Source organism: Heteronotia binoei, chromosome 16 (genome assembly GCF_032191835.1).
Source record: "Heteronotia binoei isolate CCM8104 ecotype False Entrance Well chromosome 16, APGP_CSIRO_Hbin_v1, whole genome shotgun sequence".
NCBI classification, from domain to species: domain Eukaryota; kingdom Metazoa; phylum Chordata; class Lepidosauria; order Squamata; family Gekkonidae; genus Heteronotia; species Heteronotia binoei.
In genome coordinates, this window is record NC_083238.1 from 41,093,464 (window position 1) to 41,113,997 (window position 20,534).

Genomic DNA, 20,534 nt, shown 5'->3' on the forward strand with positions numbered 1-20,534 from the left:
GACTTCTTTCTCCTGCCTAGGATTTAAAATCCACGAAAGGGGCTTCCCTCAGGAACTGGAATTTGCTGAGGTTAGGTTTGCTGGGACCCAGGGGGCTATTTCTGATGCCAACTCCAGTTGATAGAATTGTCTCTCCTAAATGGGAAAGCTGGTGTCATCCCTAGGGTGACCATAATGTCTGAAGGCCAGCCAGGGACACGTTGGGGGGGGAAGGTAGGGGTGCGCCGCGCGCGAAGCGCGCGCCCCGCCGGAAACAGGAAGTGACGTCACTTCCGGTGATGTCATGCCACCACAGGAAACAGGAAGTGACATCACTTCCTGTCCCCGCGTCACCTGCCGGAAATGGGAAGTGACATCACTTCCTGTGACATCATTTCCCCCAAATGACATCATTTCCCCCAAATGCCACTGCCGGAAACAGGAAGTGACTTCACAGCACTTCCTGTGACATCCCCAAAAACCCCCCAAATATCACCGCCGGAAACAATTTTGTTCTGAAATCCTGTATATACTTCATCAGTATATGGGATAAGGCACTTTCTCAACTGTGCTGCATAATGCAGCCTATTTATTTTGTCCTGTTTGCTCTGTTGGCTCTATCTGCGCCACCTTCATCACTTTCGGGGTGTGGATCCCCCAGTGGGGTGGTCTCCCGACTCCCTCCGCCGGCTGTTTCTGATAGCCCTGCGCCCCCTCTTTCATTTGATATGTGTCCCGTGCGGGTGCCACCCTCCGCCGGGAGATGCCGCAAAATGAGCCCCCTTGAAGCTTATGGCGGCAGGGCTCGGGGGAAGCGAGCTAGACTGCTGTTCTTTTGAGGGGTTATAGAGTGTTTCGAGCCCGTCCCTGTGGCATCGGTCCCATCGTTGTGGGGCCCAGGGGGCCGGCGCAGCGGCACGCCGAAGCAGCCTGTCACTAATAACACAGGTCGAGATGCAGGACAGGAACCCGGAAGTGACCGACAGGCTGCTTCAGCGTGCCGCTGCGCCGGCCCCCTGGGCCCCACAACGATGGGACCGATGCCACAGGGACGGGCTCGAAACACTCTATAACCCCTCAAAAGAACAGCAGTCTAGTTCGCTTCCCCCAAGCCCTGCCGCCATAAGCCTCAAGGGGGCTCATTTTGCGGCATCTCCCGGCGGGAGGGTGGCACCCGCACGGGACACATATCAAATGAAAGAGGGGGCGCAGGGCTATCAGAAACAGCCGGCGGAGGGAGTCACGAGACCACCCCACTGGGGGATCCACACCCCGAAAGTGATGAAGGTGGCGCAGACAGAGCCAACAGAGCCAACAGGACAAAATAAATAGGCTGCATTATGCAGCACAGTTGAGAAAGTGCCTTATCCCATATACTGATGAAGTAAATACAGGATCTGAGAACAAAATTGCACCAGAAGACACAAACACAAAGCTCCCTTACACTGAATCAGTGCTTGGGTCCACCAAAGTCAGTATTATCTACTCCAGTCACAAACACAAAGCTCCCTTACACTGAATCAGTGCTTGGGTCCACCAAAGTCAGTATTGTCACATAAGAACATAAGAGAAGCCCTGTTGGATCAGGCCAGTGGCCCATCCAGTCCAACACTCTGCGTCACATAAGAACATAAGAGAAGCCCTGTTGCATCAGGCCAGTGGCCCCTCCAGTCCAACACTCTGTGTAACATAAGAATATAAGAGAAGCCCTGTTGCATCAGGCCAGTGGCCCCTCCAGTCCAACACTCTGTGTCACATAAGAACATAAGGAGGGAAGGAAGGGAAGGGAAGGGAGGAAAGAAGGAAGGAAGGAAGGAAGGAAGGAAGGAAGGAAGGAAGGAAGGAAGGAAGGAAGGAAGGAAGGAAGGGGGAGGGAGGGAAGGAAGGAAGGAAGGAAGGAAGGGGGGAGGGAGGGAAGGAAGGAAGGAAGAAAGAAAGAAAGGAAGGAAGGGAGGAGGGAGGGAAGGAAGGAAGGGAAGGGAGTGAGGGAAGGAAGGGAGGGAAGGAAGGAAGGAAGGGAGGAGTGAGGGAAGGAAGGAAGGACGGGAGGGAGGAGGGAGGGAAGAAAGGAAGGCCGCCCCCCGCCCCCCCCCGCTTTCGGCCCCCTTACCTGCTTCCAGGGCGGTGGAGAGTCCAGCGGCGGTGGCGGCGAGTCCTGCGGCGGCGGCCCTCGCGGCGAGGGAGGGAGGGAGCTGCCGGCGCTGGCCTCTGGAGGCCTCCAGGGACCAGCGCCGGCTGCTCTGCGGCCTCTCCGCGGTCTCCGCTGGTCCCGGAAGGCCTTCCAGAGGCTCTGGAAGGCCTTCCGGGACCAGCGCCGAGTGCTCCGCGGCCTCCCCGCGGCCTCCGCTGGTCCCTGGAGGCCCCCCAGAGACTCTGGAGGGCCTCCAGGGACCAGCGGAGGCCGCGGGGAGGCCTTCGCTGGTCGGCGCTAGTCCCGGAAGGCCTTCCAGAGGCTCTGGAAGGCCTTCAGGGACCAGCGCCGGGTGCTCCGCGGCGTCCCCGCGGCCTCCACTGGTCCCTGGAGGCCCTCCAGAGACTCTGGAGGGCCTCCAGGGACCAGCGGAGGCCGCGGGGAGGCCTTCGCTGTTCGGCGCTGGTCCCGGAAGGCCTTCCAGAGGCTCTGGAAGGCCTTCCGGGACCAGCGCCGGGTGCTCCGCGGCCTCCCCGCGGCCTCCGCTGGTCCCTGGAGGCCCTCCAGAGACTCTGGAGGGCCTCCAGGGACCAGCGGAGGCCGCGGGGAGGCCTTCGCTGGTCGGCGCTGGTCCCGGATGGCCTTCCAGAGGCTCTGGAAGGCCTTCCGGGACCAGCGCAGGGTGCTCCGCGGCCTCTCCGCGGCCTCCGCTGGTCGCTGGAGGCCCTCCAGAGTCTCTGGAGGGCTTCCAGCGACCAGCGGAGGCCACGGAGAGGCCTCCACCGCCGCCGCCGGGCCCCGCGCGCGGGCGGGGAAGGCGGCGAGTAAGGGAGGGAGCGTCCCTGCGCGTGCGCAGGGGCCCTGCGCAGGCGCAGGGACGCTCCCTCCCTCACTCGCCGCCTTCCCCGCCGGCGCCCGCGGCCCACCGCCTCCGGGGCTGGCTAAACCGGGACCTCTAAATGGTCCCGGTATAGCCAGCCCGGGAGGCGGGAATAGGGGGCCAGAACCGGGACATTCCCGGGCTCCCGGGACAGTCTGGCCACCCTAGTCATCCCTAGAGATCTTCTGGACTGTCTTGTCTGTCTGTCTGTCTCTCTCCAGTTTGGTGTAGTGGTTAAGTGTGCGTACTCTTATTAGGGAGAACCGGGTTTGATTCCCCACTCCTCCACTTGCACCTGCTGGAATGGCCTTGGGTCAGCTATAGCTCTTGCAGGAATTGTCCTTAAAAAGGGCAGCTGCTGTGAGAGCCCTCTCAGCCGCATCGACCTTGCAGGGTGTCTGTTGTGGGGGGAGAAGATATAGGAGATTGTAGCCGTTCTGAGATTCAGAATATAGGATGGGATATAAATATTATTTATTCTTCTGTCTGTCTGTCTGTCTGTCTATCTGTCATCTATTTCAAAAAGACTTATTTCTTAAGGAAGGTCTTCAGACTGGATTGAAGAAGTTGGCACTTTTTGTTTTCACTTCTGAGTCTTTTGGGTGGTAATGGGAAGCGCTGTCAAGTCACAGCTGCTTTATGACAACTCCTGGTGGGGTTTTCAAGGCAAGAGACTAAGAAAGGTGGTTTGTTGTTGCCTGTCTTTGCATCCCAATCTGGTATACTTTGGAAGTTTTCCATCCAAATGCAAATCAACTGGAGATCAGTTGTCAGTCGTTGGTTAAATGTTTTCCTTTCATAATGCTGTCCCTCATGGGCCTGAGAGCAATTGATTGTTACGCATTTTAAAAAGTAGTATTTACTGCTCTTAATATCTGTCAGCTACCTAAAATCCAGGCCTTTAACCCTAGATATGGCCACAGTTGTGAGCCTTTGGCATGAACCCAAAAGCCTGTATGAGTAGGACAAGCATATGCAAAACTAGCCCAGGCTGTGATGAATTGTGCTGGTTGTTTCCTTTCTGGCTGATTTAAATTGTATGTTTGTATTTGGTAAGCTGTTTTGTGTCTCCATGGTGGGGGGGGGGAGCAGAATTAAAATACTTCAATAGATATTTATTGAGTCCTGGTCTTTCTATTGTGCTAAATAAGGGAGGGCTATATCAGTATTTTAGATCCAAATGTGATTTGTTGTTGTTGTTGTTATAGGACCATTACCGTGAACATTTACAACAAATTGGCCACTGATAGTTGCAAAGCCTACACAGCCAATGACAGGAATTCTTCCTCAGTTTGGTGTAGTGGTTAAGTGTGCAGACTCGTATCTGGGAGAACCAGGTTTGATTCCCCACTCCTCCATTTGCAGCTGCTGGGTGACCTTGGGACAGTCACAAGTCCTCTCAGAACTGTTCTCTGAAAAGCAGTTCTCTCAGAGCTCTCTCAGCCCCACCTACCTCACAGGGTGTCTGTTGTGGTGGGGGGAGGTAAATAAAATTGTCAGGGGGAGGTAAAGAAAATTGCAACCACTCTGAGATTCAGCATATAGGGAGGGATATTAGGCTTGCCAATCCCCAGGTCCCAGTGGGGGTTCTTCCGCTTTCCCAGGCTCCTTTCCATCCCCCACTCAGCTGGCAGGCAGGGGAAAGCCCTGCCCCCACAGCCACCATTTGACTTTCCACCTCCGGAGGCTTCAGTCCTCCGATTGAAAGGCTTCCTCTTGGGATAGTGTGTCTGTGCTACTTTGAAGAAGCTGGCAGCAACTTGTGAGTAGAGATGCCAATCCCTCACTTCAGAGTCACCAGAGATGGAGTGGGGGCGGGGAGAGGGAAAAGGGAAATGTCTTCTGGTCACTTCATTATTCCCCATGTGGAGATCGATTCTCATAGGATATAATGGGGAATTGATCTGGATGCATTAGGGAGTCTGGGGGGGTGCTATTTTTGGAGGTAGAGGCATCATATTTTCAGTATATCATCTAGTGCCTCTCCCCAAAATAACCCCCAAGTTGCAAAACAATTGGACCAGGGGGTCCAATTCTATGTGCCCAAAAGAAGGTGCCCCTATCCTTCATTATTTCCTGTGGAAGGAAGGCTTTTTAAAAGGTGTGCTGTCCCTTTAAATGTGATGGCCAGAACTCCTTTGTAGTTTCAATTATGCTTGTCACACCCTTGCTCCTGGCTCCGCCCCCAATGTTTCCTGGCTCCACCCCCAAAGTCCCCAGATATTTCTTGAATTGGACTTGGCAACCCTATCGGATATAAATCCAATATCTTCTTCTTATACAAATAATTTGCTTCAAGGAGAGTAATCCCTAACCCCTGATTTATTTAAGGAATAAAGCAGTACCTGCAGAAATGTTCATGGATAATTATCTGTAGGGGTCATTTTGTAGAAAAATAGGTGGTGGAGCTCGTCCAGGGATTGTTATGCAGCTGCACATACTATTCAATGGACAAGGAGCTGCACTCCTGTGAGCTCCCACTGAATCTGAGGCCTGATTATCTGTGTCATTTATTTTGACAACTGCATCTTATTATAGAAAACACATAGGCAATCAATGAAAATACAACCCAAATCCTCTGTGAATTAAACAGAACAGCCATATTGCAATAGTAATGCTATGGTGACTACAGATTTTTTTTTCCAGTTTGTACTACATGTATATTAATCAATTGTTTCCATAAGAACAGAAAATAATAGGCTCTTAGTAGGATGTTTTTGGAGTGTTCTCATTGAGTTCCCTTTGCATTAAATATTTCTCTTTCTTCCATGCTTCCAATTATTTTTAATAGAGACTCAAGGAGCTAAAACAGAGGGAGTTTGCACGAAACGTAGCCTCCAAATCAAGAAAAGATGAAAGGAAACAGGAAAAGGCTCTTCAGCGATTGCACAAGTTAGCTGAACTCCGGAAAGAAGCTGCATGGTGAGTGGAAAGTTATTAAAAGGGTAAACAGAGTCAGAAGGGAAGGAGCTACCTTGGCCCATATGAAAAAATGTCTTGGGACAATTAAAATCTCGAGTCAGGGGGAAAAATTGATTATGTTTCCACTGCTCTCTTTGAGTTATATATACCAATTAGATTTGCCCCCTCCGTGAAGAAATAAATGTTTAACATTACTTTTTCATCAGAGCTAAAATGACAAGTATTTTAGTTTTTAAAAAAACCCTGTTGCATATATATTTAATAAAGACAAGCCTGGTGGAGGAGACCATTAGGGAACTAGATCAGGTATCTGAAGCCTGGCATTATTGAGAGAAGTAATGTATCATGTTGCAATTAGCTCAGTTTTTTCCATGCCATGTTCATAGAAAGTTGGCATTTGAAATGGTTTTTGAATTACAACCGGGGTGAAATTCTAGCAGGAGTTCCTTTGAGTATTAGGCTACACACCCCTGATGTAGCCAATCTGCCAAGAGCTTACAAGGCCCTTTTTTGTAAGCTCTTGGAGGATTGGCCTCATCAGGGGTGTGTGGTCTAATATGCAAAGGCGTTCCTGCTAGAATTCTACCCCTGGTTATATCATTATACTTGGCTGAGCTCCCCCCTTTCTCAACCCCCACCCTTCCCAGCCTGGACCTCCAAATCTCCAGGATTTCCCAACCTGGAGTTGGCAAGGCTAACTGGACCTGATGCTAGAAATTTAATCTATTTGGGTCTTCAGGCATTAGCTGTACTATGTGCCATTTTCACAGTTCTTGATTCACTTTTCCTCTCTTACTTGAGCCATTTGGAGAGGTCTTCGTTTAAAGAAAACAACATTGGTGGGTTAAAAGAGTGACTTCCAGGTGCTAGGGCTGCCAAGCCCCCAATCCGGGTGGCGAATCCTCCACCCGTGAAGTTCTCAACCTAAGGGGGGAACCTCCCCCTGCATCGTTGGTGCAATGACACCCGGAAGTGACGTCATCAAAATGGTGGCACACACGGCCGCTCTAGGCATTTCTGGGGAAACTCTATGGTTTTCCCAGATGCTCTAGCCATTTAGGGGGCTGAAATTCTATGGTACAACAGGTGCCATAGAGTTTTAACTTCCAAAATGGTTTAGAGCGTCCGGGAAAACCATAGAGTTTTCCCGTAGCCGCCTAGAGCGGCCCATGTGCATGCCACCATTTTGATGATGTCACTTCCGGGTGATGTCATTACGTCGCTCGCACACAAAGCGCATGTGCTAAAGTCCCCCGCCGGGACTTAAAGAGGACTTGGCAACCCTATGCAGGTCTTTTTCTCAAACCAAGATTCTGCAATTATTCAGGCTGTGATCTGCAAACCATTTGAGCTGGAACATTCGGAAATGGAAGAACCGAGTTCCTTTAGCTGCAGTGCAGTGAAACCCATTTAAATCCCAGAACTCTGATTCAGCTTGTTGCAGACTGGGGCGCACATGGTTATTTTCCCTCTTACTCCTCAGGCCTTTGTAACCTTTAAATAACTCACAGCTAGAGGTTTGTCTCTAACTCCCCATGCTGTGCTAATGATCATATTATACCTAATGGTATATTTATTAATGGTGTGCTGCGGAGAGGCTGAAGGACAATGGATCAGCCTATGTGTAAACATATCTGAAATTGCAAGCTGGACCCCTGGGGTACTGTATATGTTTAGAGACTGCTATAACTGTTTTAGAAATACAGCAAAAGAACAATGCATGCTGCATGAGAGAAAATACAAACCTGCCTGGGAGAGGGTCGCTGTGCTGTGGGTAACTATTTCAAAGGACCCCAGGGGGTTCCATACTTATCCTCACGCAACAACTTTTGCATCATGTAAAAAGTGTTTAACAGTCACTGCAAAATTTCTTTCAACACAACCTGCATCCCCAGAATTTACTTAAATACAGAGGGGAGTGGGTCACAAACAAGGCAATGCTAAGCAGAGTGAGACCCTTCTAACCCACTGAAGTCAGTGGGCCCTGCTGGGGATCACACTGGTGCCATGGTCTGCTATAGGTACCTTCTGTGATATGCTCAAAGACAGTATGCCTAGGAAGAGTCAGTACGGTCTAACACAGGCTGGAGGACACAACTACAAAATGGCAGCTGCAGGAGGAGGAGTCATTCACAAAATGACTGCCGAAGGAGGTGGACTCAGGCCTTTTTTTAGTAGGAACACACAGGAATGCAATTCTGGCTGGCTTGGTGTCAGGGGTGTGGCCTAATATGCAAATGAGTTCCCACTGGGCTTTTTCTCCAAAAAAGGCCTGTGGAAGACAATGGTGATGTCAGGAGGTGTGACTTAATATGTAAATGAGTTCCTGCTGGACTTTTTCTACAAAAAAGCCATGGGTGGAGCCAATCACAAAATGGCAGCCAGCAAGGTCTAATAGCAGCATTTCAGACAGAAGCTCTATTTAACAGGATGTTTTTTTTTTAAGTGTTTTATTGTAAACACTTTTTGCTTACTTACATATCACTTCCTTTCACTTAGTCAGTGAAGAACCTTGTCCGATGGTGGCAGCTGCTGCCAAAGGAAACTTAAAAAAAAAAATTGTACAGCCAATCAGATCCGCACTGGCCAACTTGAAGTCCTTTCTGGCATAAATCCCACTGGGCCCCACCCACTTTCTAAAGTCATTTGGTGAGTTCCAGAAAAGTTGTTGTCAGCTAGCGTGGTACCCATGGATGTCACGTTGTGGTCTTCTAGAATTGTCAGCCTAGGACTATGGAGCTTTGGCATTAAATCCTCACTTAGCAATGAAGTTTGCTTAATGACTGTGGATGTCTCTGTCTCTCTCCCCCTCTGGCCAATTTCACACTCACCTTATGCCACTCTGACATCCGTCTTCTCAGCGCGGCATCCTCCCAATTTCCCACTATTTGCATCAGGGCTGCAGCAAACATTGCGGTTTTCACGCAGCAAATGGAAACTGGTTTTTACCAGTTTCCATTTGCTGCGTGAAAACCGCAACGTTTGCTGCAGCCCCGGCGCAAATAGTGGGAAATCGGGAGGATACCGCGTTGAGAAGACGGACATGAGAGCGGTGTAAGGGGGAGTGCAAAATTGGTCTCTGTCTCTCTCTCTTTGTCTCAGTCTCTCTTAGCCCAAGCTACCTTCCAGAGGTGTCGTGCAGTTAAAATGGAGGAAAGAAAAACATAGGATTATTCTACAGGAAAAAAAAGAGGATTTAAAACATTGTAATATAGGCAGCAGGTTTAAGGAACAAGCATGCTAGAAAATACAGCATACTCTTTGGCAGCATTAGAGGCTTTCTGGCTTCCTCAGAGAGAGGTGACAGTCCTTTTGGTTTAAAAAAAAGGTTAAATAGTTATGTCTTCTGAACTGGTGAAAATAACTTTGAGCCCCAAGGCCAGTTTTAAGGTTCCCAGACACCTGCCTGGGGTTGGGGATCCCCCTGCTTTGGGGGCTCTCTCCCTGGTGCCATTCAGCCCCGATGGTTGGGGGACTGACCAGCAGCAAACCTAGGTCCAGGCCTCTGTTGCATGCAACATGTCAATGTCACTTCCAGTGATTCACAGACATTTTGGTCTTGGGCAAAAGCTCTATGGTAAAGTTGGGTTCTACCATAGAGCTTTTGCCCAAATACCAGAACAGCCCCATGTCACTGTCAGTGTATTGACCTCACTTTTGGTGCATGCCAGACATTGATGTGCCACCAGTGACAGAGTTTCACAGCATAAAATGATTATAATACATATGTAACTGTAACTGGTCTGTAACTAGTTGACAGATTGCACCCAAAGAGTGCTTGTGAATGGTTTTGCATCCTCTTGGAGGGGAGTGACAAGTGGAGTGCCTCAAGGATCTGTCCTGGGACCTGTTGTGTTCAACATCTTTATAAATGATTTGGATGAAGGAACAGAGGGGATGCTTATTAAATTTGCCGATGATACTAAATTGAGAGAGGTTGCAAATACAGTAGAAGACAGAAACAAGATACAGGATGACCTTGACAGGCTGGAAAACTGGGCTAAAACCAATAAAATGAATTTTAACAGGGATAAATGTAAAGTTCTGCATTTAGGTAGGGAAAATCCAATGCATGGTTATAAGATGGGGGAGACTTGTCTTAGCAGTAGTATGTGCCCAAAGGATCTAGGGGTCCTAGTGGATCATACGCTGAACATGAGTCGACAGTGTGATGCATTGGCTAAGAAGGCAAATGCAATTTTGGGCTGTATCTACAGAAGCATAGTGTCCAGATCACATGAAGTGATGGTATCGCTTTACTCTGCTCTGGTAAGACCTCACCTGGAGTATTGTGTTCTGTTTTGGGCACCACATTTTAGGAAGGATATAGACAAGCTGGAACGGGTCCAGAGGAGGGCGATGAAGATGGTGAGGGGTCTGGAGACTAAGTAGTTTGAAGAAAGGTTGAAGGAGCTGGGGATGTTTAGACTTTAGAGGAGGTGGCTGAGAAGGGATATGATCACCATCTTCAAGTACTTGAAGGGCTGTCATAGAGGATGGTGTGAAATTGTTTTCTGTGGCCCCAGAAGGTAGGACCAGAACCAATGGGTTGAAATTAAATCCAAAGAGTTTCCGGCTCAACATTAGGAAGAACTTCCTGACCATTAGAATGATTGCTCAGTGGAACAGGCTTCCTCAGGAGGTGGTGGGCTCTCCTTCCTTGGAGGTTTTTAAACAGAGGCTAGATGGCCATCTGACAGCAATGAAGATCCTGAGAATTTAGGGGGAGGTATTTGTGGGTTTCCTACATTGTGCAGGGGGTTGGACTAGATGACCCTGGAGGTCCCTTCCATGATTCTATGTATGTTATATCATCTTTCTGCCTTTAAAAGTATTGACATAACCACAATAAAACATTAAAACCAAGTACTTATCCTAAAGACCAGGTGCTAACACCTGGCATGGAACAAACTTATGCAAAAGCAATCAGTACATTCTGTTTTTTGCACCCTCCAGTTCCTCCATTACATAGATTCAAGGCTAACTAAAAGAAGGGCTGAGGAAGAAAGGCGGATGGCTTATGAGCTTTCTTCAGAAGCTTTTCTATCTCTGATAGAAAACAAAGATTCCTAGCAACCCCTTTGTAGAAGCTAGCACTCAGTCAAGGTCAAGGAGTGCCTTTCAAGAAGAGTTACGGTGTAATCTCAAGAACACTTTCCCTGGGAGTAAACCCTGTTGATTTGAGCATAGGGCTGTCAAACCTCCAATGTGGTCTAGAGATAGCCCAGAATTGCGACTGGTCTCTGACAACAGAGATCAGTTCCTCTGGATAAAATTGCTCTTTTGGAGAGGGGACTATATGGCACTATACACAATTGAGGTCCATCCCCTTCCTAAACCCTACCCTCCCTAAACCCTGTCCTCTCCAACTTGAAATCTCCTGGAATTCCCTACTGCAAAACAGATCCAGGTGGACAGCTGTGTTGGTCTGAAGCAATAGAAGAAATAGGAGTCCAGTAGCTCCTTTAAGACCAGCCAAGTTTATTCAGGATGTAAACATACGAAAGTTGACATTCTGAATAAAGCTTCGTTGGTCTTAAAGGTGCTACTGGACTCCTACTTTGTTCTAATGCAAAATAGGAACCCTATTTAAGCCCTTCCTAGGAAATGCCACTGCATGTACATTCTTTGCCACCAAAACATTAAGGACATGTTGTTTATTTATTTTATTTTATTTATTTTAGGTCATTTATAGTTTGCCCTATCCCAAGGAGGGCTCAGGGTGGATAACAACATTAAACAAACAATATGAATAACAATTAAAGCATGTGAATAAGATAAAAAAGCAATACAATCATAGACAGTTTTTGATAGCAGCTCAGTTGGCGCATGTTGTACAGCCTAGGAATTAGTTGGTACACATTGTACAGACTACAGATCAGTCCTAAATTCTAAGAATTAAGATACAGCATAGATGGTACTACAGCATAGGGCTGGCCAATGGAGCAGAATGCCCGATAGTGTAGGACACATTGCATTGCTAACTATATACTTCACATTCCTCTGAACAGTTTTTGAATTACATTGATAGATATTTGTTTTGTTTTGTTTTAGCGCACCAGGGAGTGGCCCTATGTTCAGATCCACCACGGTGACAGTCCGAGACCACTGTAATGAAATCCTTGTCAATTCTCCTAAAAATGAGCAAGAATTTGACTTCACTTTATTGCACAACTCCAGAGCCCCAGGAGATGTTACATCCATTGCTGCATCCACACCTGAAGCTGCAAAAAACAGTAAGCCAGATGCTAGCAAACTTGGGGATCCAGTTTTGGGACTCCACGGACAGAAGGTGGGGTTCTCTTTTGCTTTTCCCAAGAAAGCATCAGTCAAGCTCGAATCTTCGGCGGCTGCATTTTGTGACTACAATGATGAAGCATCAGCTGAACATGGGCTTAGCAGAAGAAGTCGGTTCGTTCCCGGCCTTTCAGCTGCATTATCTGAAGAAACCATTCTGGGTATGGAGGAAAAACTTAGCTCTGTTGCTCCATTGATGGAAAAACACAGTGACAAAACAGAAATCAACTTGCTGCAGGACTCCAAGGAACCGTCTGTTGAGGAGAACGCAATGCAAGAGGCCACTGAATTATGTCCCCCTGGTTCCCATTCAAAAGAAGCTGAGCCTAGCAGTCTGGAAAGCTTTTGCATTAATGTGGATTCAACAGCCTCACCTGATGAAATGTCCACAGATGCCCCAGGGAGCCAAGCTCTCCCTGAAGAAAACAATAGTGATGAGCACATAGGAAATAAATGCACAGGTCTCCCCATCAAAGAAGATTGTCTTTCGCAACAAGAAACGCAGGAAGGAAATGATCAAAACATTCCTAGCAATTCACCCACTGCTGAAGATGAAATTAAAAAATCCTCGTCTGATGGACTGATCCCAGCAAATTCTGAAGGGGAAACAATAGTTCTGCCTTGTAAGCAAAATTCACATAAAAGACCTTGTGAGCCATTTGTTCCTGTGCTTAACAAACACGGATCAACCATTCTTCAGTGGCCATCAGAAATGCTAATTTATACAAACACAGAGCCATCTATTTCATATAGCTGTAATCCTTTATGTTTTGACTTCAGGTCATCAAGAGCTTGCGAAAACCTGGAGAGAAATAAACCCCAGGCAAATACGCCTAATTCTTCTCATAAGGCTGATTCCAACCAGGGATCAGTTAGAGATTATACACATAAATCTCATTCGGTATATGCCGATTGCGTAATTGACGTTACTACACATCCGTGTAACCATGCAACATCAGTCTTGATGGATGTTTCTGCAGCTGAAGGTTGGAGTTCTGAAAAAAGCCAGGATGAATTGGCATTGGATGCTTCTTGCAAGACTGAAGAGAAAGAAAAAGACCACAGTCTCCCAATAGAACTGCAAGAGGACTCATCCACTGATGAACAACAAAATAAAAGATGGATCAAAAGAACACATGAAAAGTGGTTTCATAAAACTCGGAAGAGGAAAAGGAGACGAAAGCTATGCCATCACCATCACTGGAACACTGCCAAGGTGGATATTGGTATTTCTCCAGCACCTGAAAAACATGATAATTGTGTTGATGTTAAGAAACACCAGAATCTCCCTAGTCCTATGGAACAAGGTATGGTTGAAACTGGACTGGAGGACTTAGTTGCAGAACCGTTACAGCAGCCACATGAGTCTCCTGGGACTGAGAACAGTGATGACTGTGAAACTACATCTATGTCTACACAGGACCATGGCAACCAAAGTCCATACCCACCTTGGAATGCAAAAGATAACAGAGACTATTGCATTAACACTGAAAACCTGTGTAGAAGGAGCAAGCCAATTTCTCAAAGACAATCAAATAAACCAGGATTAAATTCTGGAAGATGCCACTCAGTATATTCTAGGCCTTTGTGTAGCTGGAGTATCAAAAAATCCAGAAGTAGCCCATATCACAAACAATGCACAAATCAAACCCAGCCCGTAAAGAGAGCCTATAATTCTCTCACAGATGAGCCAGATTTTTTTCATCGAAAAAGAAGACATCATGCATACTCTTGTTCATCTGATGAAAATTCAAATGCTCAGAGCTGCCTATCAGAAGAAAATGCGCAGCGAACATACAATTTTAGAGTATCTTGTAAACCTAAACGTAAACGAAGGAGAAAGAGAACAAGAACTCATCATGGGTTTATGGAGAGGCCACCAAGAAAGACTATCAGTGTCGAGCCTCCAAAAGGAGACCCCATATTCAACAATGCTCCTAACATATCAAGTGAAGATACCACAGAGAATGTAAATCCTCTTTCTGTGACTGATTATGCAAAAAGTACGGAAGAGACCATACAACCAACAGAAAGCCAACCAGCACCACAACTTGAACATTTACATCCATCAGAAAACATCCAAGAATCAAATTGTTCTGTTTCAAGGAGTACTCCATATCTGGAAGAATCCACATGCTCCACGTCTCCTGTTACTGAACAGAGTGTCCTTGCAGCAACCAAGTCCATGAACATGCTGGAAGAGAGAGAAAAGCATGAAAATGTGGGTGTTCCTGGCAGTCAACCTCCTAAAAAAGTGCCCAGTATTGAGAGGAATCTGGACCAGGCTCCACCTAAATCATATCTGTGCCACTACGAAGTGGCAGAGACCATACCACCTGAAAAACTTCACCCATCTGCCAATGAGTGGCTGCGGTATAATCCAGGTCTTTTTAATACCCCACCTCCTTTGCCCTTTAAAGAAGCACACATAAACACTCATGCTTTCTTGGCCAGTGAGCAAATCCTCACCCCATTCACTTTACCTGAACATGCACTGCTCTTGCCCCCCGAAAACCACGACAAATTCAAGGACCTTCAATGTGAGGCCTACCATCAGATCTTCCAGCAAAACATATTAGCGAATAAGGTGAAGCTGACCTTCCCTCCAGCTGCACTCCCACCTTCGAACCCTCCTCTGCAGCCCTTGCCCTTGCAGCAGCCACTGTGTTCTACCTCTGTCACCACAATCCATCACACCGTTCTGCAACAGCATGCAGCGGCAGCAGCAGCGGCAGCTGCTGCTGCTGCCAGTACATTTAAGGTTCTTCAGCCTCATCAGCAGTTTCTTTCTCAAGTCCCCACTCTTTCACGAGCACCTTTACCTCATTTGTCAGTTGGGCCAAGACTTTGTCCCGCGGGTCACGCGGCCATCATCGGTCCACCTCAGCTGCCACTCATTCCAGCGTCTGTCCTCCACCCCAATCATTTGGCCTTCCCCCCTTTACCGCATGCACTGTTTCCATCGCTCCTGTCTCCACACCCAGCGGTCATTCCTTTGCAGCCGCTCTTCTGAGCTTCACGTTGACCAGTTAAAATGGAAGGGCATATCTTCGGTGGTATAGATACATCCACGACCAGCACCATTTATCAGATACTTTGACAAATCAATGAACTAAGATTAAGGGGTTACAAGATCCTCTTTATCTGGGAGATATTTGCTATTGGTGCAACAATGCAAACATTTACATGTAAAGTGCAAATTCATATTACAATTAAAGCACTGAATTGGTACTAATACAAATTATATATATATAGATATATATATATATATATAGATATGTACGTATGTATGAAGATCATGTCTTAAAATATATAAACCTGTACATAAAATATATTTATAGTACTGTAAGTTACGTTATAATGTATGCTCCTGGGTTGTCTTTTTTTTATCCTACTTGTGTATTTGCACCTAAGTATGTTTAGATAAAACCGATGCACTATGTTTTGTATGACATTCCCTTATCACCATAAATCTAGTGAGAAACTCTCTCTTGCAATAAATTTCTTTTGTTACAGATTTAACAATATTAAAGCAAATATATATATATATTTCTCTCATTTACTGTTAGCCTCGCAGACTGTCATTCTGTACCATTTAAATCCTAGGTTCTTCTCCATTGAGATCATCAGGTTTCTCAGTCTTTGGTGATGTATTGCCTAGAAGCTAAAACCTTCAGGGAAATCATCTTCCTGAGAAGAGGGCAAAGGGCAATAGATCTGATTGTCTTAGCAGCTCGATGCTGGAGAGACAAATATTGCCCATTTGTAGCATGGGCCCAAACTGCTGACTCTAGAAACAAGAAATTGAGAAGCAAAAACCTGCCTTCTCTTTTGTATACATCTGTGAAATAACAAAAAGCTCAGTTGTGCTTAAGAAGGCTGCTGAATTTTTCAACTCCCTGAATTCCAACTTTGAAAAGTCCCCATTTCGCTTCTCCTGGATACAAATCAAACCCACAAGTTTTACCCCGTTTTCTGTTCCACATTAAATTTATACAATTGTTCAGGCATTTTTTTTTTTTTAGGGGGGATGTCAATTATCTATTGGTGGTATGAAAGTGGTATTAAGAAAGGCTTTTTAAAAAAAGGTGTGGGATTACCAGTTCCAAAAAGAGGCTTGAGTGAAATTGTTCACAATGACAACATTTGAAAGTTGAAAGGAGTTATGTTCATGCATTCTTGGTTTTGCAGTCAGATCAAGCAACCTGGCACAACTTGTTTATGATTTACAGCCCACAGAATAACCTGCCACTACCCAGTGAACTGCTGCTGCCCATCCCAGTGCCGGATACAGCAGCGGCAACAACTGTTTACTGCTTCCATACTCACTGATGCACTGACCTTGTTAGATGTGGGAAGCTAAGGAGAGTTGTCCCTGGTTAGTACTTGGATGGGAGACCACCATGGAGAGGATTGCTACACAGAGGCAAGCAATAGCAAACAACCTCTGTTTGTCTCTTGTATTGTTGGAACTCTCTGTCTGGGGCAAGTGATGCTATGTATTCTTGGTGCTTGGGAAGGGCAACAGGGTGAGGGCTTCTGGTGTCTTCGCCCCACGGATGGACTTCCTGATGGCACCTGAGCTTTTTGGCCACTGTGTGACACAGAGTGTTGGACTGGATGGGCCATTGGCCTGATCCAACATGGCTTCTCTTATGTTCTTGTCCTGTGAGGGTCACCAAAAATTGGATGTGGCTTGACAGCACTTTCCATCACCATCCACTGAAAATCTTCACACATATAATCAGGTAAGAGTAGGAGCTGATAGTATGCCCACCAAGGGGATCCTGTCAAGAATAGTGTAGCCACCCTGAATAAAATTTAGGAACACTCACCCTGTGAAGTGGCAGCAATCATGCTATTATATTTGCCCCCATACCTACCAATGTATGATGTGGAGTAATGAAAGGAAGGCACACTCCATGACTTGCTAAAATTACACAGCAAAATGGACAACATTAACACCTCCAATGTCTGTTCCCTCTCCCTAATCATCTCGGTTGCTCTCTTCTGTATTTTTCCTAGCTCTGTAATGTCCTTTACGAGATACAGTGACCAGAATGGCACTCTGCATTCTAAATGAAGCTAAACCATAGATCTATATGGGGCATTGCAATAACTGTTGTTTTATTCTCAGTCCCTTTCCTAATAATCCCTAAAACTACTTCTTAGATTTATACATGCAAGGTTTTGTGTTTTTTTTCACTTGTTCACTGTAGCATCAAGTGATAATCTGCACATGTGAAATAGCTGTTATGCGTGTAATGGAACAAACAGAACTTTTTATATCTTCACAAATGCAGTGCATTCACAGGTTCAGTGATGTACTCACAGGTAAGCTCCATTCTTAGGCATGCTCATAGTCAACAAAGTAAATACCCACACCTGGCAGATGCAGATACCATCCAAGAGGCCACCACTGCAGACTGGCCTTTATCTAAGCAACAGAAAGATTTTTTTTTTCCAAAGGAATTTCAAGGGAACAGAACAAAGACCACCTTCTACTTTGACACTTGAGGGATGAAGGGAAGAAACACTTGACAGATGCCTGGCAAACTTATCAGTGCTCCTTTGTTCGAGTTCCAGGTTGGCAACAGCCAAGCACTTCGTGCTACTTGATTTCCAGTAGTGGTGACAATGCAAAAACATGGTGTGGAGGTGAGCAAGGAGGGGCAGGCAGATGGAAGCCTTTGATCTGGGTTTTGGGTTGGGCCAATGATGAAAACTACTGTCCACAGGGCTTTTTGTAGGAAAAAGCCTAGCAGGAACTCATTTGCATATTAAGCCACACCGTTGACTGAACCATTGTTTCACACAGCAGTAACTCATTTGCATATTAGGGCACACCCGGACGCCAAGCCAGCTGGAACTATGTTCCTGTGAGTTCCTGCTCAAAAAAGCTCTGTCCAGATCCCACCATTAGCTGAACTAACTTGACGATGGATACATCTGTCAAGGCAAAATAATAATAATAATAATAATAATAATAATAATAATAATAATAATAATAATAATAATAATAATAATAATAATAATAATAGAAGTACCCTCAATAAAACAAAATACCTTATTTTTAATTTAAATAGAAATGTTCATTTTCCTTTTTAGCTCCTTTTACAGTATTTTAAATTCAATTGACTGAAATTACCAGTTTTTGAAATATGACACTTCGTAGCAGACAGTAACAGTTCTTGTTTTCTGAACAACAGAAATGTGGCTTCATGTAATTAATTGTAAGTCTTTTCATTTGAATCCATAATGCCAACATTTAGTATAGTTTATCAAGAAATCTAAAACTAGTGTTTTTTTTAAAAAAAGTTGCTATTTCCTTCAATCACCTGGGTCCATAGAATTAATTAATCTTCAGACGACAATGATAAACCTAAATTAGGTTATAGATTTTGCTAAATTGCTGCCGAATCCCAAAACAGCTATGGAGAGAAATGACTGAAAAGTTAATATGTTCCACCCAAATGAGAAATGCACTCCTTCCCACCCACCCCCTCACCCTGACCTTGGGAAAGGAGAGATATGACCAGACCGTGTCCTTGAGGCATATAATTTCTCGGGTAATATAAACCATAAAATAATGTTCTAAATAGGATTTTCATTAACATTGAAATGTCATATTCTGTTGCAAGACAGCTTGTCAATAAACACTTATATAATCCCAAACCGTAACAGCCCCAATAGGGAAGGTGCAGAAAAATCCCTGCTCATGTGAAAATAAGGAAGCCTGGTGGCACCATAAAGATGAACAAAGATGGCTATTGCTGCAATAGTCTAATGTGGCTCCCCCTTCCCCGGATGCCCCATTAGGATAACATGTGACCCATCATGTCAGGACCATGGCTGATTGGGCTATGCTTACCTGGTATGTCACAAGTTGTTCAGGCTTAACCTAGAGTGACCATAGCGTGAGGCTCCTCGTGGCATGATTTTATTATACACAGAGAAAGAAAGAATAAACACATGGCAAGGTAATGCTTGGGTGCTTGCCATACGGTGAAATTCTCTGCAATGGGCACACTCAAGAGTGGTGGATTGCCAAGTATATCCCACCTCCCACCACTGCGTGTCCCTAAAGAGCTTGGGGCAGGGCTTTTTAAAAGGAGGAATGAATAGGAATGCAGTTCCAGCTGGCTTGGCATTAGGGTGTGGCCTAATATGCAAATGAGTTCCTGCTGGGCTTTTTCTACAAACAAGCCCTGTGTGAAACAATGGTGACATGAGGGGGTGTGGCCTAATATGTAAATAAATTCCTGCTGGGCTTTTTCTAAACAAAAAAGCCCTGGCTAGGTGTATGAGATGTCTTTATTGGAGAAAGTCAGGAGATACTGGAGGATGGGCTTTGCATGTGGAAGGTCCTAGATTCAATCCCTGGCATCTCCAATTAAAAGGTCCAGGTAGGAGGTGATGTGAAATACCTCTATCTGAGGTCCTGGAGAGCCCCTGCCAGTTTGAGTAGACAATATTGACCTTGATGGACCAATGGTTTGATTTGGTATAAGGCAGTTTCATTTATGTTCATCTGAATTAGCATTCTGAAGTGTGGATAAACAACTATTTATTGGCTAATGAAGCACAGCACAGAGGAAAATAATGGTATCGTATGTGAGTTCTGGGTTCCGCTGGGCACTCAGTTGCTGCCCACTTGCACATTGCTGAAGTGTAGTCCTGGCATCTCTGCTGCTGTTTCCTGGTGCCCTCTGATAAAGGCACCATACACTCATCCCACCAACGTGGGAGGGACAGTGGCTCAGCGGTAGAGCATCTGCTTGGTAAGCAGAAGGTCCCAGTTCAATCCCCAGCATCTCCAACTAAAAAGGGTCCAGGCAAACAGGCATGAAAAACCTCCGTTTGAGACCCTGGAGAGCCGCTGCCAGTCTGAGTAGACAATACTGACTTTGATGGAAGGAGGGTCTGATTCAGTATAAGGCAGCTTCGCATGTTCATATGTTCATCCCCTTCCATCAGCACTCAGTGGTGAGCGCTGACTCCAGTGATGACAGCAGTTTTGAGGGTTCACCAATACTAATGGAAATAGATTCCCAAGCATCTCAGCCATATCTGTGGATGGTCATGACCACAGGCTACATTCTCCGTACAGTTTTTTTGGGGGGGGGCATGGGTGCAACTGAAAACATTCAAGTTTCATCAGTGGTCTGATTTAGTGTAAGGCAACCACATGTATTCATGATTCCAGAGTAAAGGCATGTTGACATGTCATATATTTTCAGGAAGATCTCCTGAAGTGAAATCTTGGTCTTAGACATGTGCTCCTCACATGAACCCTGTAAAGACCATAGATCCACAAGGCGTGAA

General features: G+C 45.9%; 1 protein-coding gene across 1 annotated transcript in view; it reads left to right on the forward strand.

The window, feature by feature from the left end:
• The window catches only part of ZNF804A (zinc finger protein 804A), a 368,777-nt gene extending 353,031 nt beyond the window's left edge, over nucleotides 1-15,746 (forward strand). Inside the window, exons 3-4 of the mRNA XM_060257248.1 lie at nucleotides 5,782-5,912; nucleotides 11,967-15,746. Of these exons, the coding sequence (XP_060113231.1) occupies nucleotides 5,782-5,912; nucleotides 11,967-15,222 (3,387 nt within the window). The 3' untranslated portion in view covers nucleotides 15,223-15,746. The remainder of the gene's footprint in view (nucleotides 1-5,781; nucleotides 5,913-11,966) is intronic.
• The last annotated feature ends 4,788 nt before the right edge of the window (nucleotides 15,747-20,534 follow it).